Raw genomic sequence first — 16089 nt, 5'->3', positions numbered from 1 at the left:
TAAAACATAACTTCAGAAACAGACCAAATACAAAGTAAAAGCATGAACAAAGCTTGTCAGTCTTTAAAAGGTCCATCAAGCTTTAATCTTGTGGGACATTGTTCCTCTCAGAGTTGCTAAGCAGTCGCATTTACCTAGAAGTAAAAAAAAAACCGGGTTATTCAATTCTGTCACCAGATCAAATGTTGACATTGCACTTTTCAGTCGTACCCCCTCAGTCCTCGTCCATAGCTATTACACACTGGGACATAGTTTTAGCCAACACATATTACTTCTAGAGATGGGGCAGCATCATGGGACCCATAGTGCATCGAGGCCAACCTTTCTCAATCGATGGCTCTGGGCCAGATTAAAGTGCCGGGGCTCATTGTTTACACAGCTCTGTGGTGCCACGGCTGAGCAGGTCCAAACAATGGGCCCCTGCTCCCCCTTGTCAGAGTGAGGGGAAGAATGGAGACCTCTTGACATGGCAACCTGAAGCCTCAATGCCCCCACTTCACGTAGCTGAGAGGGTCAGAGCGAGAACGAGAAGAAGAGGGGGGAAGTTAGAGATAAGGTAGGAGGAGAATGGAGAGATGAAAATGGAGGGAGAAGAAAAGGTCAGATGAAGAATGATCAAAGAAAGAGGAAGAGAGATAAAGAGGTGAAGAGAAATTAAACAAAGGATAGTCCATGAAAATATGGGAGCAGAGGAAAAAAGGTGAGGAGAGATGATGAGGAATGGAAAGGATGTGAAACAGTAAGAGTTGAGTAAGTAAGTGGGAGTAGGAAAAGGGATGCAAAGGAAAGCTGAACACTAAAGCGTTGAGGATGTAGCAGAAATATGAAAGGACGTGAGGAGAAAGAAATAGTTCAACATTTCAGGAAAATAACTACATTTTCATGGCCAAGACTTACCACTGTCATGTCTGTGTGTTAAATATAGAACTGAAGCCACAAGGCGATTAGCTTAGCTTTTCATAAAGACTGAAACAACTAGTTAAGCTAATGCTTAAGCTAAACCAGGCTAGCTGCCTCCCAGTTCCAGCTCCACATTTAACACATGAGAGCCATCACCGTCATCACCCCCTCCAAGGCAGTTACATTTTCGATTCGGTTTATTTATTTATAGCAGGATTACTTTTCCCACTTTTCATTAACCTTGGTGGTAGAGGTGGTAGAGAGTAGCATGGGTCAAGGAAGAATCCATTACATTTTGGAGCAGATTGTTCGTGGCGTTCTTTCTAGTTTCTGTAATAAAATCCTGAATATGGTTTCCTATGATCTTCTGAAACAGTTCAGTTAGAAGGGCAGTAAATGTCTTGTTTCAATTTGCTCGCAGTACCTCATCGTTAGCGTTCAGAAGTGGAGGTCATCACTTTTCTTTTTCTTTTTGGTCGCAGGTCACTTTCTCGGCAACAATACAGTCATTGATGTGCTTCGTCGCCAGGGATACGAGGTGGAGCACACCCCTGCTGGGCAGCCAGTAAACAGGTACGTTTACTGCTCAAATGCCCTTACACACACGCACACACACACACACGCGCGCGCGCGCGCACACACACACACACACACACGCACACACACATAATCTTAACACACTGCATTTAGTGATTTATCATGACAATACATGTGCATTTAGAACCGACCCCCCTAATATAATATGAACTTCTAACTCTACAAAAATACTGCAATTTATTCTCCTGAAATCAAAACAATGATTTTGTTTTACTTTTATGCAACACTAAACATTTTTTTCTGTTTGTGAGTTAAACCGCTAAAGATCCTTTAAACACTTCAAATTGCCGAGTCGTGTGTGCTAAACATGCCACAAAAAGGAAAACGCTTTAGTTTCACTAATGACAGGAAGTGGTAAATTGCTGGTGAGCCTGATTTAGGTGCAAATCCGACATAACTTGAATTTTACACACAAGCATTAAAAACATGAAAATCAATTTATTGGGGACATATAAGTGGAGTAATTCAGGGAGACAAAAATAAATGAATAATTTGCTCAGGACCTTTTCTGTTCAAGAAAGTTTTTTTTTAATAATAATCTTCCATAAAAGCAAAAGAAATGCCTGAGAAACAAGACAGAAGAGACTGACAAAGAAAATACTGTGGAAAGTGAGACAGAAATGACAGATAACTATGCAGAAAATATTACGTTTCGCCATAGTTGTTGCACACTATGATTTCTTCTGAAAACACGAGTCTGTCAAACTCCAAAGCCCATATTTTATCACTTAAACGGGTGTAAGGTTTCATGTCCCGGCCACATTTTACAGGGCAACCGCTGCCTCATGGCCCTGACAGCAATATGCATTTCTTTCAACTTTTTCACCGACTGGATTTCGAATGGGAAATCATTTTCCAAGTAAGCACAACTCCATAGTTGGTCTGTGTTCATTTGCAGACCCGAAACAGATGTTCCAGTTCTGCTTTGCCCTTGTGAGAAATGTTGTTGTCTGCAAATAATGAAAAACTGCACTCACTAGTGATCACAGAAAATTAAATAAACAACCAAATTTAGAGCACTGTTGTTATTAACCAGAGATAAAAAAAAAAGGAACTTCATTGACTTTACATTTAAGGCACTACAATTATCAATGTAACTTTTATAAAATGAACTTTAGATATCAACACTCATTTTTTATTAATTTGAATGAGTTTGAACTATTGTGTCATTTTACTCTGAAACAGGGAAGCTGTTCACTTTAAAAGAAATTCTGAAATCAAACACCATTTTTTATACAGTCAGCATTTCTTTCAGCAATTGAATGTATTTTCTTCTCTATATATTCATTTCTATTGTTAGTGGTGGAGTCCAAGTTAAATTACCCTTGCATGCACATGGGATTCACAAGAAACAATGCATGCATGTAATCTAGCATTGCTGTTTGTAATTTAATGTCAGCAATATCAGCCTCACAGTTTACTGTTAACTGTCTGAGCGCTGTATCAGAGCCGCATTGAGTTATTGGGAATACAGCTCAAACTTTTCATACTGCTGCTGCTTCAAAATATAAATAAGGTGTGAAGCACATAAATTATGCATTACAGTAAAATACCTTTAATAGATCTTCTGCAAGCAGTAATTAGTAAAAAAAAATAGAACTCTCACTTTTGTGTCGTCTAAAGTGTTGAATCAAATAACCTTTTATTTAAACAAATGATTAGATGTTACCAGATATATGATTTGTGACTGAACTGCAGAACTCAATCATTTATCATGAGCCAAGTTTAAGCTTTTTGTAAAAGAAAGTCTGGTAGACGGAGCTGCAGTCCTGTATGTGGAGTCAAGGAGTCCGGTGTGATGTCGGGCTAGCTGCAGGGATCTCATATTTGGAATTTTTAGTTTTATAAAAGAAAACATGCTGTTCCTCATTCACTCGGGTTTTCTATTTTCCCCACTATGTAGATTTGAGCGCAGATACATTTGACAAAAAAATCCCGACCGGCCACCAGTGAAGAAGTGTTGTTGAAAAGGCAGAGCTCATACCTCCTGCTGTGAATCATGTAGTGCAGTCTACCATAGCGCACTGTGCGGGTGGCTATCTCACTGCAGATCTGTGTTCTTGTGTGTGTGACTGTATGAATGAGTGAATGTACTTTCACACACAAACTCTGTGTTTGATGCAGGATTATAAGCCTGGGATGAACCTGCATTTGACCCAATCACACTAAACCGCTGTCATGGGTTAATCTCTGCAATTCACCATTCACACAAGACCTGGGTCTGCATATATCACTGGATATCTCTGATTAACTGTAGAATTATACCAGATTTTGTCTCAATATATGCAAAGTTGCTCAGGCGTAGGAGAAGTGCATTTGCTCCATTAATGATTAATTATGAGTTTATCCCAGGTCATTGTATGGTCTGAAAGGGTGTGTGTGTGTGGGTGTGTATGTGTGTGTGTGTGTGTGTGTGTGTGTGTGTGTGTGTGTGTGTGTGTGTGTGTGTGTGTGTGTGTGTGTGTGTGTGTGTGTGTCAGCATGCATGGTGCTTGTGGAAGATAGTTACTGACCTTATTAGAGATGACTAGAAGCTCATCAGAAGCAAGATTGTTTTTAATCAAAAAGATGAGTTATGGTTTTGCTCTCATTCTTCCCATTCCAGTACTTGTTTTTCCAGAAAGTCTTGTATATGTTTTATATTAGACATTTGTTGTTGGCAGGTCCACTGTCTCCTCCACTACCCTCCTCTCTTCCTTTAATTTAATTGTATTCATGTTTTCTTTTTTATTTAAATGTGTGTATTATTTCATTGTTTAATGTGATGCACCTGTCTTTTCTAGGCTGAATGTTCTAGTCCTTTTCAATGGCACGTCCACCAGGGCCTACTCCACAAGAAATCTATCATTTGAATATTAAATACTCACTGACTATAGACTTTCAATATACTGTAGCTCTAAAAAAGCTGGCCTCTAGAGCTGGATTCAAAACAGTTACAGTGGATTCCAGAGGAGAGTCACAGTAAAAAATAAAGAAAATGCCAAAATGTATCACAACGTCCATAGAAACCAGCATAATCAATTTCTCCGCCATGAATCCATTTGTTCAGGATCTGGTCACTCACAGGCAGTTGATATTTAAAAGATGTTTGGCTTTTGGTGGACCTGAGGTGGTCTTTCCAAACCAAACTCAATTATGTATTAGCATGAATTCGGCCAATGAAGGAATTTGGAAAACTTTGACTTACCATGCACCCCACAAGTATGGCGGAGACTCACATTTGTCTGAGTAATTTGCATGCAAACAACACAAATCCTAAATATTTTTGCTCCTGCAGATCCAAGTTCTATTGAAGAAAAACATCAAAAAAGATTTTCTTGCCCTTATACCATTTACATCCAGATAATATTGTGTGGGAAAGATAACCCTAACGCAAAATGCCACACGCTGTGTCAAAAATCTCCTTCTAGCTCTTTCTTTCAAAGGTATCTTATATTCCTGTGATGTGCCCCCTCTAGGAGATCATCATCCAGACTTGACTCACCAGAGTCAGGACACCACCACGATGAGTCCCCTCTTCTGGAGCCTTTTTTCCATGAGCTCCCCCACAAAGAGGACGATCAGGGGCGTCCCCTGGAGGATGATCTGTTACCCCACATGCTTCTGCCAGCGGATAGCCTGGAGCTGCTGGAGAAAGCGGAGAGGAAAATGCTGAAGAAAAAGAGGAGGAACAAGCAGAAGAAACAGCGGCACCGGCATTTTAACGACCTCTGGGTTCGCATCGAGGAGAGGTAAGAGGGGTGACAAGATGAGTGTGCATGGGATCTTGTTTCTGATATACATCTGTCATCAATGACTTGTCTGTCTCTTTCGAGACAAAGGGTCACAGGTGGGGACAAAAGAATAGAAAAGAGTATAACTGGAAAAGCTGAGAGAAGAAAGACACAGCATGTGAGAGGATAGAGGTGAGAGGGGAAATTGGAAATGTGTAATGCAGTCTTTCCACATGTCTATAGAATAGACCTGACACTTCCTGGTGTGATGCCGCAGGCTCAAACAGCCACCATATCACATCACCATACTCTTCATGCAGTCTGCACACACTTCACCACATCTACACACACACCCTGCAGTGTGCTGTGAGTCCAGACTAGTTCCTTGCTGGTATAAGTGTCTTGGATATGAAAAAAGCAGCCTGGGAATTTCTACTAAGTATCCGGTTTTGGTCTCACAGTAGCTCCAGGCAGGGACTAACCGGACACCAAAACAAGCTCACCTTTCAGACAAAAAGGAGACCTCTGCTCAAGGTGTGGTCCAGCGTGTTGAAACTTATTTTTTGTTTGTTGTAAGGGCAAACCTTTCTGTTGCATGATTGTGCGTGTGGGCAGGAAGCAAAAAAGGTTAATGTTACCCGACAATCCATTTTCTACACTCACTTATCCTGCTCAGAGTTGGAGGCTATCTCAGGATGCATTGGTGAAAGGGTTTAGTCTATCTAGCCAACACATATAGGCAGACAACTACATTCATTCACACCTACGGGCAATTTAGAGTTTCCAGTTCACCTGATCTTTGGACTGCGGGAGGAAACCGGAGCGCCTGAGTGAAACCCGCTCAAACAAACGTCATACAAAAAGGTCCTAGACAGCAAACCACTGAGCCATCTTACCAACTCCTCGCTGACTAATGATTTTTTATGAACATTTTCAAGCAATAAGCAACACAATAAGTTGATCGTGGTGAATTTCCATTGTCGGGATGATTGTGAATATCCTCACATGAGTGACTTGGTAAAGCTGTCGAGCTCGCAACCATGGTAGAGAAGTATAAAATACAGCCTGATAAAAACAAAAACAAAACAGGAATTATCATATTATACTCACAACAATGTTTACTTTTTTTATATGCAGGGGCGCCTTATGATTTATGATTTTAACTTATTGAAGATGGTTTGTTTTTCTCTAAAAGGGATGTTCAATAAACAAAGATGTGTCCCATATGTGATACAAATAAAAATGTTTTCTTTCTTCGGTAAAGTGATCCAGTATGTTTCAGTGCCATTGTACGAGATTTAAGCATACTTTGATGATTATCACCATAATATCATGAAACGCAAATACTCTGGCCAGGATAATTGAGACATGACATTTTCATACTGTCCCATGCTAAGTTCAATTAAATGTATATCCCATTGTCTTATTGTCCCATGAGGGAAATATAATTAACTGCACAATCATCTGCCTAAAGGTCAACATGCAAATCTGATCTCTTTTAGAATTACTTGGGAAAAATCTAATTCAACTAGGTAAAAATAGAGCTTGTTTTCTATGGCTAGTATTAACATTATGCCGATTTCTAAGATGTCTGTTCATGACGATGTTACCTTTTCCAAACTCTTCCTCTGTTAATACATTTAGTTTCAAATTTTCTTTTAATTACATTTTCTCCTGGGTGCTAAAGTTTGCTCCCACAGTCCAAAGACATGACATGCAGGTCAGGTGAATCTCAACTATCCATTGGTGTGAGCATGTGGATAGGAACAGTGCAGTGTACTGAGTCCTGCACTGGGTGTGGGCGGACCACAGCGTGAAAGAAATAGGAGAAATGAGAGAAAAAAAGGAATTACATTCTGATGTTGGAGTCTTTAGCCTACAATTATGCCGGTGATTTCCAAATCATGATTATCAATAATTGCAGCTAACCAGCACCTAAGCTAAATTACACCCGTGCAGGATTCTGCTCTTCAGCATGTAGCATTTTTCCAATGTACAGTATACTCTATTCCAAATTAGTGACGGAAAGAAACCATGCAGCGCCTGTTCTTCACAGGAACAGAGGGGGTTTGTGAACGTTTGTGTACATTATGTCTGCAGAAATGTTTTCTCTCCTCCTGAGAATATTTTTAATGGAAAGGAAACAGACTGTTTGTGTACACGTGTTACAAAGTGTACACGGTGCGCATCTTTGTATATTTGAATGTCTGAAAAGGTGGCCGATTGAAGGGAATCCAAAAAAACAGAAGCAGCTACAACTACAGCTCTCTGTTGTGTTTGATGCTCGGCCACAGAGCGATGTGTCACACCTGGTTTTCTTTCACACCTCTTCTGGCCCTAAAACCTAAATAAACTTTGTAACTTTAAAAAAAATAGAAGAAAAAAAAAGCCTAATATTTTCTCTGGATATTGAAACATCTGCTTCAATAATTTACAGACACTTTAAATAAATGAATGTAGCTGAAAAGGCCCCAGTTAAGTGTTGTGCTCCCTGCTTGGTGTGAAATTATGTTCTGTATGTGCAGGTAGTACAGCCTCAAGCCAACACAAGTCAATGCAAAGCAAATGTTATTAACTCCTAAGTATCTGTGAGAATTGGAAACACTATCTATCAGCAGAGGTTCATTTGTAATGGAATTTTCTTAACAGTTCAAAAAGGAGTTTAATCTGCTAACAGGCTTCTTTGTGATTCTGGAGAGGACTTGCCACTGGGATCTATATGCTGTTGCCTATTTATGTGGTTGTTCTCTCATCTATTACTGACTCTTAACACAGCATATTTTGACTGGCGCTTAACTTTCCAAACTTTTCCAACTGTGTCACTTCTTCAGCCAAAGAGATTGCAGTCGGCCATCCAAAACTGAAGCTCATTTGTCCGCAGCAATCCCTTTGAAGCATACTCTAATGTTTCTGCTGACAAAGTCAGGATGAGGACTGATGATAAAGATTTAGGGCTGGGACATTTTTTTTTTATATATGGTGATAGACTCATTTATCTTTATTTTGATGCTTGTCAAAAATATATATTTCCCAATAAGACATAGGCCTACAGTAAATCCAGTCAAATTTAAATAATATCTCGCAATCACTTTCTTTTGATATTGTATGCTATCACGCTGTGCCGACTTCAAAAACCTGTGTGTTTGTTTTGCCTGGCCACATCCCAGTCAAAACCACACCACATGCACTGCAGTCTCAGCATCAAACAGGAGAGTGAAATGATTTAATTGCCAGACTTGTTTAGAAAAGGGCAGATAAAGAGAGACAGGCAGGATGTATAATATTAGGAGAGGAAGAAAAAGAGAGTAGGAGCAGGCCGGCTGATTGGCTGTTGGTTTATAGCCATGAGCAGATCAATGAGTTGTGCGCCTCGAAGTAAATTCTCTGCTGATTGGTCAGTGCTGCAGCAGTGGATTCCTTTGTTGAGAAATGTTCCTTTGTAGCTTTACCCATCATTAATATTTCCATTGTTTGTTTTTTTCCTGCGTTCTGCATATTTTCTCTGCCAATTGTGGATGATATGGGGATATAGAGAGAATCCTGTTCTTTTGCAGATTACACCATGATTTTCCTTTCAATACCAAAGAACAGTGCAGTGGCTTAGCAGAGCAAAGATAGAACAGAATGCTGCATGTTTTAAAAAATAATTATAATTTGGAAATTAATCTGGAAATATTAAGGACTGCTGTAACTCCAGCATATTTGTAGGAGGTTTTTGAGTCGAGCCAAAAAAAGTGATTACACACAGCTTGTTGTTGGAAAGTCTCAATATGAAACATGTTAATACGAACTGGACACCCGTGTTTGCAATACAAATCACAATAGTTACCCTTGAAAACTTGGTTTGCATATTCAAAGTATTTGTCTTTAATATTAAATAGGCGTATGTAAATAAGCAATGATCAAATTTAAAGCTAAGAAAAACATCCTTAGATATCAGTTTCAAAATCAAAAACTGAGCTATTGTGTGTGTGTCACATTTGATTGACAGTTCCCAGACAACTTCACAAACAACCCCACAACTTTTGCTGGCGACTGCACACTGAGAGTCAATTTCCTGTATCCGTGTCACATGGGTTTCTGCCACTGCCCAACCTCTTTAGAAGACTAGTCTATTAACTCCAACGGGAGAAGTGAACGTGAGCACAGATTATAACCAATTCTTTCGCCCAATAGTCACCAATGTGAATATTGTATCCATTTCTCACAAGCCTTATATGTTCCATACATTCTGACATAGAAAATTCAGAAAATGAACATTGTTCAAGGCCGAAATGTCTGTCTCAGTATCAAAGTCTTGCGAGATCTGGCAACACAGAACGTTAACGTGTCAAAGGTTTAAGCTAACGTCAACTAACGTTCTCGAAAGCCTGAGCCAACTGATTTTTATAATGCTAAATATGTTTGTTAGCTGTGTAAATATGTTATGCTAGAAAAATTTAATATAAATACTTTAGCCTATTTAGGAGACAGGAAGTGAATATCATTTCATACCATCGGCGCTGCTTGTAAAGCGCCATCTTTAGTTATAGAGCATCGTTGCTTTTGCTAAATGTTGCTAAATCCTGATAGGTGCATGGAAGTATGTGACATCACATTATTACCCACCTCAAGCCATTAATGAAAACACAAAAACACAAATTGGGAAATTTCTCGTGAAAAAAACCGAAAACTAATTTAACTTTGAACAAAACAATTGTTCATATAGAACCCCATCATTCATAGTAAGAAGCTGATTTAGAAAAAAATTTCTAGGGGTCTTTAAAAGATTAATAAATATATATATTTTTAAACCTAATTTGTTTTTTCTACTGTCTTGTCCTCTCTCTTCAGCACTATGGTCCAGTCTCCGGCTCCCCCGCTGGTTCGCATCATCAATGGTTACATCACAGTGCAGCCGCCTGACAAAGTCCACAGCCACTACAACTACCATCACATATCTTCGGCATCGACCGCCCCCTCGTCCTCACCATCTTTACTCGGCTTCCTCTGCACATTGCTCACAGTGATCCCACAGACGTGGACTGCGCTCCTCTAGTAGAGCACTGGTGGGGACTCTATAAAAACAGCCAGGCTTCATGAGTATAAACTCTCACATGTGGTGGTTTCACGTATCGGCTCAGCCAGGTCTGATGGTGCGTCATGTGACCTAGAGGAGGCTGCGAAAGAGCTCGGTGACCCTCAGAAAAAAACAAATACATGGAGAAAGAATGTGTCAGCTCGAGCTGTCAGGTAAACAGTAACTCCATGGATGTTAGGTTAGATAACGTTTGTGTTGAATGGTAAATCATGTCAATAGAGCACGAGGCCTTGATGAGCATGTACGTTCATACAACATTAGGGTTTCTTCTTGGAACATAAAGGTTTCAGGTTTTTTTTACACACACACACAGCAGGAGTGAGTACACGGGAAAGAAAAGCGAAAGCTACACAAACATGAAGTGTTAACGGACATCTCACTGACATTACACAACATGTCAGTTCCTTTAGTGTTGCTCATTATTCAACACTCAAACCTCTGGGAATATGAGATCTCACTCAAGCAACTGTTCAGTGAATGAACACGAGACACTCAATATCAAATACCTTCAATAAGTACAACTGGAACCATATGTAATTTTTTGTGTGCGTGTGTGCGTGTGTGTGCGTGTGTGTGAATGAGAGAGCGTGTGTCAGACAAACTAAGTCTATCAGCTCTTAAACCCCCTGGCCTTACAAACAGAGGTTTTCCTCTTCAGACCTTAATTTATTCTTCCATTTTAGAAGAATTTGTTTAATGTTGCATAAAAGCCTACATACTATTTGTGTGGGGGGGAAATTGTACATATTGTTTCTAAATATTATAGATGTATTTTAGAATTATGAAAAAAAAGGAAATTATCAAAGGTTTTGTCGTTGTTTATATAAATATATAAATAGATATGCAGTATATTTTTTGAAAAGAAAATCAGGAACTAACCACCATAGCCCGTGTCATGTGTCTCACTGAAATTACATTTTTGGAAGGGACATATGATTGTATTGTACTTTGTGTATCAGTGTTATCACTTCCTTTCCACTATGTGTCTGCTGAAAGGATTCACGTTATGCGAGTGTGTTTTCTTCACATAGAGATGATTTGTTTAATTTATTTAACTTCTATAGTTTTTGCTTTAGGCCATATGAAACATTCCCAATGTTATTTTTATTTTTTTGCAGTCACTATAATGTCCAAATGTGTTATTTCAAATGTTTTTAAGTATGATTTCAAATGCATATGATGATAATAATAATAATTCTGTTTTAAATACATGGAGCTGTCTACGCAGATAAACCATATACAGCTTAGTGCTTTAGGTCTTTCACATTTCACTTATGGCATGAGATGATTGTAATAGTATTACCATGACAACAATAAAATATTTATCTAGATTAAAATCTAATTTTATTGCTCACGATTCGCAAGCAAATCATTGAGAAAATTCATTCACTCTTTTGATGCTGCCACTGGGAGTCGCCAAAGTATATCTAGTTGCCATATAGAGGCTATAATCAATTTCTTAACAATGGATCAAAAGACTGTGCAATATGAAAAGGATCAACCCGCAAATAACTAGCACCAGATTCTGCAGTTTCCCTCAAGCACTACAAGGCATTTTAGCATCTTTTAACTCATTGTTTAGTTTTTACATCCCGTAGCTTTTTTGTTTTGGTTCACTCCCACCAACCTCGTCAATGTTTTTTTCAGACACATTTGTTTTCAACATAAAAGCTTTGTTAAACCGACTGTACACTCCGTCCCAACACCAAAGAGTACACTGACAGAGTTAGCAACTAGCTGGTGAACATAGTGGAGCATTTAGCTGCTAAAGGGTCAGTCATTTCTTTCAGAAACTGGTGGAGACCACAACTACGTCAGCGTATTAGGGCCATTGTAGGTAAAAAATAAAGATGACAGACCTGGGCAGGGGGGTACGTTTAGGAGAAAAAAACTTGAATATTGTTTATGAAATGATAAAATCACAAATTTGCAAGAAAAAAAATCACCAACTCACAAGTTTACGAGAGACAAACTTTGTTTCTCATAAATTTACCTTTTTAATCTCTGAATGTTTTTTCTTGGAATACTACCCTCCTCCCCCGGCTTCGTCATTTAAAAAATGTAAACGACAATTTAACGATGTACAAAACAGAGCTGAAAGGAGAGTAAATATTTGACTCTGTATTCATCAGTTGGACACAAAAATGAATACAGAACATAAAAAAGATATTCCTCATCCTCCATCCAGCAAATCATCCTCCATCATCATCCTGCATGCATCGAAGTGTTTGGACTTTGCTCTTAGGTATGTAAGGGTAGTGGATCTCCGAGTACCGTGTAACAGGCGGACGAACGACTGTGAATTGGACTTCCTCATTGCTTGTATACTGAGGCATACCTTTTATCTCTGAATCCTGGAGATTAAATAGACAAATCACATAAATATATAATATGTCTCAAGGAACAGATTACTAAGTGTTGATACAAGTCAGTAGTCTGGTAACAGCATGACACTGATCGTGTGTTCTGGCTGTCCTGGAAAAATTTATGGGTTGGTATGCGGACGTACACACACACACATGCTGCCCTCCTGTCCTGACCCAGGGTTCATGGCATGTTTATGTGAGGTTAATGTGCTGTGATAAGGCTGCTATTAGAAGCTGTTTGATGTGAGTATGTGGTCCGACACAAACAAGGCAGCTGCTCTGCCAGCGCATGTCGATCCTGCGGGAAACAAACAGGAAACCAGAGCTAACGGACTCCTTAGATGTACAGGAAATGAGAGTTAATTGATTTGTTATATCAACAGGAAAGGTAAGCTAATTGACTTGTTAGTTTGTGCTTTGATTTAGGAGTGGCTGTGTGCTAGAGGAGGTCAGAGAGGTCTGTGTATAGCATGAACAATGTTAAGACAGGAAACACAAGATCTACGGGTATAAATGAGGTGTGGGAGGTATGTATGACAGCATATTAGGGTAATGGTAGGTAAAAAAAAATATATATGGAGCTGGGGGAGGTGAATATTATTCCAAGAAAAAACTCCTCTGTGGTCTGATGAGGGTTTTTTTAACCTACAATGGCCCTAATACGCCGTCATAGCTATGAGAGGTAAGTTATTCAATCCACCAAGTACTTACTAAGATGTAACTGAGCTTTTTCTCTGTCTGCTTTGATTGATTTCTTGCATTACAAACATTGAAAACTGAACAACACTAGCTTAAATTCCTCAATGCATTAAGTGTTTTTCATTTTGTTTTGTTTTTCTATTGTTTTTCCTGATTGCAGAGTCTTGGCAATTATTTTAGTGAAAGGACTTGAAGTAAAATCCCTAATTGAGTTTGATGGTGAAAGTTGACCTGACACAAGGGTAAGGCCATCACAGACTGATTATATTTAACACAAACAGCATCTGGTTTTTCCCTAAATGAATAATTAAGGCCTTTACCTCTGACACTTTGATTAATCAGGTAGCATTTGTACTCGGTCTCTCCAACAAATTATACCTCTGACTTTTTTCCCTCGCTCCTATGTGTGAACGCACAGCTGAACATGTGGTACATCTGTAACTGTCATTGTGTGATGGTGTGCTCGAGAGAAACTGTCCAGAGAAGAACCAGATTTCAGAACTGAAGTCATAAGCTGAACGTAGCCAATGCAAACTGCACAAAAATGTTAAAAACGGTATGTAACTCTAAACGAGATCTTTCCTCTGCTCCGTGTAACACAAAACTTTCAAAACAACAGACCATGTAAGTCACTCAGTCATTCTATAAAATAATAAACAAACAAAGGTGCAGGTCATTCTTCTAATTGCCTCCTGTTGAGTGCTTTTACTGACTGATGTTTCGGCTCATTTACCATCAGAAAAATTGCACAAAGAATGGTGTGAATTCCATAAGTCAAACTTAGTACCATAAGAGCTAACCGCAGACAAGACAAAACAGTTTCAAGGCATGCAACCAAGATCAGGACACAAGGTTAACCTCTGATCAGTTACTTTGACTCTAATTTGAGTGTATATTATCTTTTCTTGTGGCGGTCTTTAACCTTCCCCTATCCTAACTGTGTTCCACGTGTAATTTAAGCTTGTAACGCCTGTATGTTGATAACAGGTGAGTCTGATGCCAGACTTTAACCCAAGAGTCCATTGCCTGCAAACATGATTGACATAAATTAGCTGGAGGATTGTATTTCAACCACCAGAATCAATTGGATCCCCTTTGCATTACATGCACATGAAAACATGCTTACGCACAACATTGTAATTATCTATATAAATTGTCTTAGATTAGACATTCAAATCTGTTCCAGCACATAACACAGAACCGTTTTAAGGATCATTATCCCCTCATTCATCACATTCATATGAAATAACTATGCTCTTGACAGACATCTACTCCTTAAAATACAATCAAATAAGAAAATGGGTCTTGTGAAAACACACCACACTAGATTTGAGGTGGGGTTGCCAGATTGGACAAAGTAAACCTGTAGGAATTGAAAGCAGATGTCCATGCAGACGTCTGTTTCCTGTGGAGCTCAAAACTAGGTAAAAATAAAGACATGCCATTGAAAATCGTAGTTAGTTTATGTCCTGGAAAAACTGGAATTGTCCGCTATTTATTGGCGTTTGGTATAGCTAAAGACCTCATTAAAAATATCAGGTGAGGTCCCTTGTGGAAAATCTGAATATCACACCTTACGATGCCGAACTGCATTTAATGAAAGACTCGTGGACTGTAGAATGAATGTAGTTCCCTTTGATGATTTACCATTTTAAAAATTAATGTAGGAAAATACGTATTTCAGAAAATAGAAATACTTTCTATAAATCTGTTCACTTCATGACCATTGATCTAGATTAATCAGTACATTTCTCGTTTTTATCGCGAGGATATGGATACTAATTTCACCCATTATTACAAATCCATTGAAACATTGTTCCATGCTTTGGTCCAGCCATATCTACAGCCAGTTCCTCTGTACATTTTTAGCCACGAGGTCAAATCACTCTCCCATTGTTAAAACAAGCCCAGCGTGTTATTGTTTATCGATCCCTCAAAGTCTTGCACAAATAAGCCCATGTGTGTAGAGGAGGTCTCACTGTGACTATTATTACTGCATCAGTCTAAGAGTCATAGCAGCTTGTTGACTGAGACCCATGGTAATAAGTGCTCTGTTGAGTCCTCTGTGTATTTATATAGTAAATCTCCTTGGGGTTATATTTAATGTTAAAGCTTTCACCAATGTGAGCTTGTAAGTAAAAAAATCTGAATTTCTCTCTATTAAAAAACACTTTTCTTGGATTGTCTATTTTAACACAGTGGAGAAGAAGAATTATAAATAATGTATGTTTTGTCACCACTCTGTCTCTTATTCTATCTTTCGTACAGTTTCTAACTGCCTTTCTCACTCTCAACAGTGAAAGAGTCAATAAAAAATTCCTAGAGACATCTTTAAACTACATTGCTTTTGTCCAGCCAACACAAAATTCCAATAATACTTGCAATAATATGAAACAGAGAAGATAAGCAAATCCTCACAATTAATTGATTATAAAAAAATGTTGATAATATGCATACTACCAATTTCGCTAAAGTCAAATACAAATCCAAGTAAGATATAGATACTTATACACTTGAATTTAAACTGATTTCATTTCAATAAGGAGGCAGTTTTATGGAAATACTTAAAAGTACATATTTCCACAGATGGTTTTCTCCAGCCCCCAACTAGAAGTAATTACTTTTCTGCCTTATACTGGCCCCTGAGGAATGGAGTTTTAGACACCATTACCTTTAAATGTGAATGCTACATCTGCTGGGTTTCCCAAAGGCTTGGCGGATTGAAAAGTTTTCA

The 16089-nt window shown here is 38.7% G+C and overlaps 1 protein-coding gene across 1 annotated transcript in view; it reads left to right on the top strand.

Annotated features, from left to right (window-relative positions):
• The window catches only part of trabd2a (TraB domain containing 2A), a 59890-nt gene extending 48275 nt beyond the window's left edge, over window positions 1-11615 (top strand). Inside the window, exons 5-7 of the mRNA XM_029444805.1 lie at window positions 1383-1473; window positions 4956-5228; window positions 10044-11615. Coding sequence (XP_029300665.1) covers window positions 1383-1473; window positions 4956-5228; window positions 10044-10248 — 569 coding nt within the window. The 3' untranslated portion in view covers window positions 10249-11615. The remainder of the gene's footprint in view (window positions 1-1382; window positions 1474-4955; window positions 5229-10043) is intronic.
• Window positions 11616-16089: the final 4474 nt, after the last annotated feature.

The sequence above is a fragment of the Cottoperca gobio genome, chromosome 12 (assembly GCF_900634415.1).
Source record: "Cottoperca gobio chromosome 12, fCotGob3.1, whole genome shotgun sequence".
NCBI lineage: Eukaryota > Metazoa > Chordata > Actinopteri > Perciformes > Bovichtidae > Cottoperca > Cottoperca gobio.
This window is presented reverse-complemented; position numbering and strand designations above follow the sequence as displayed.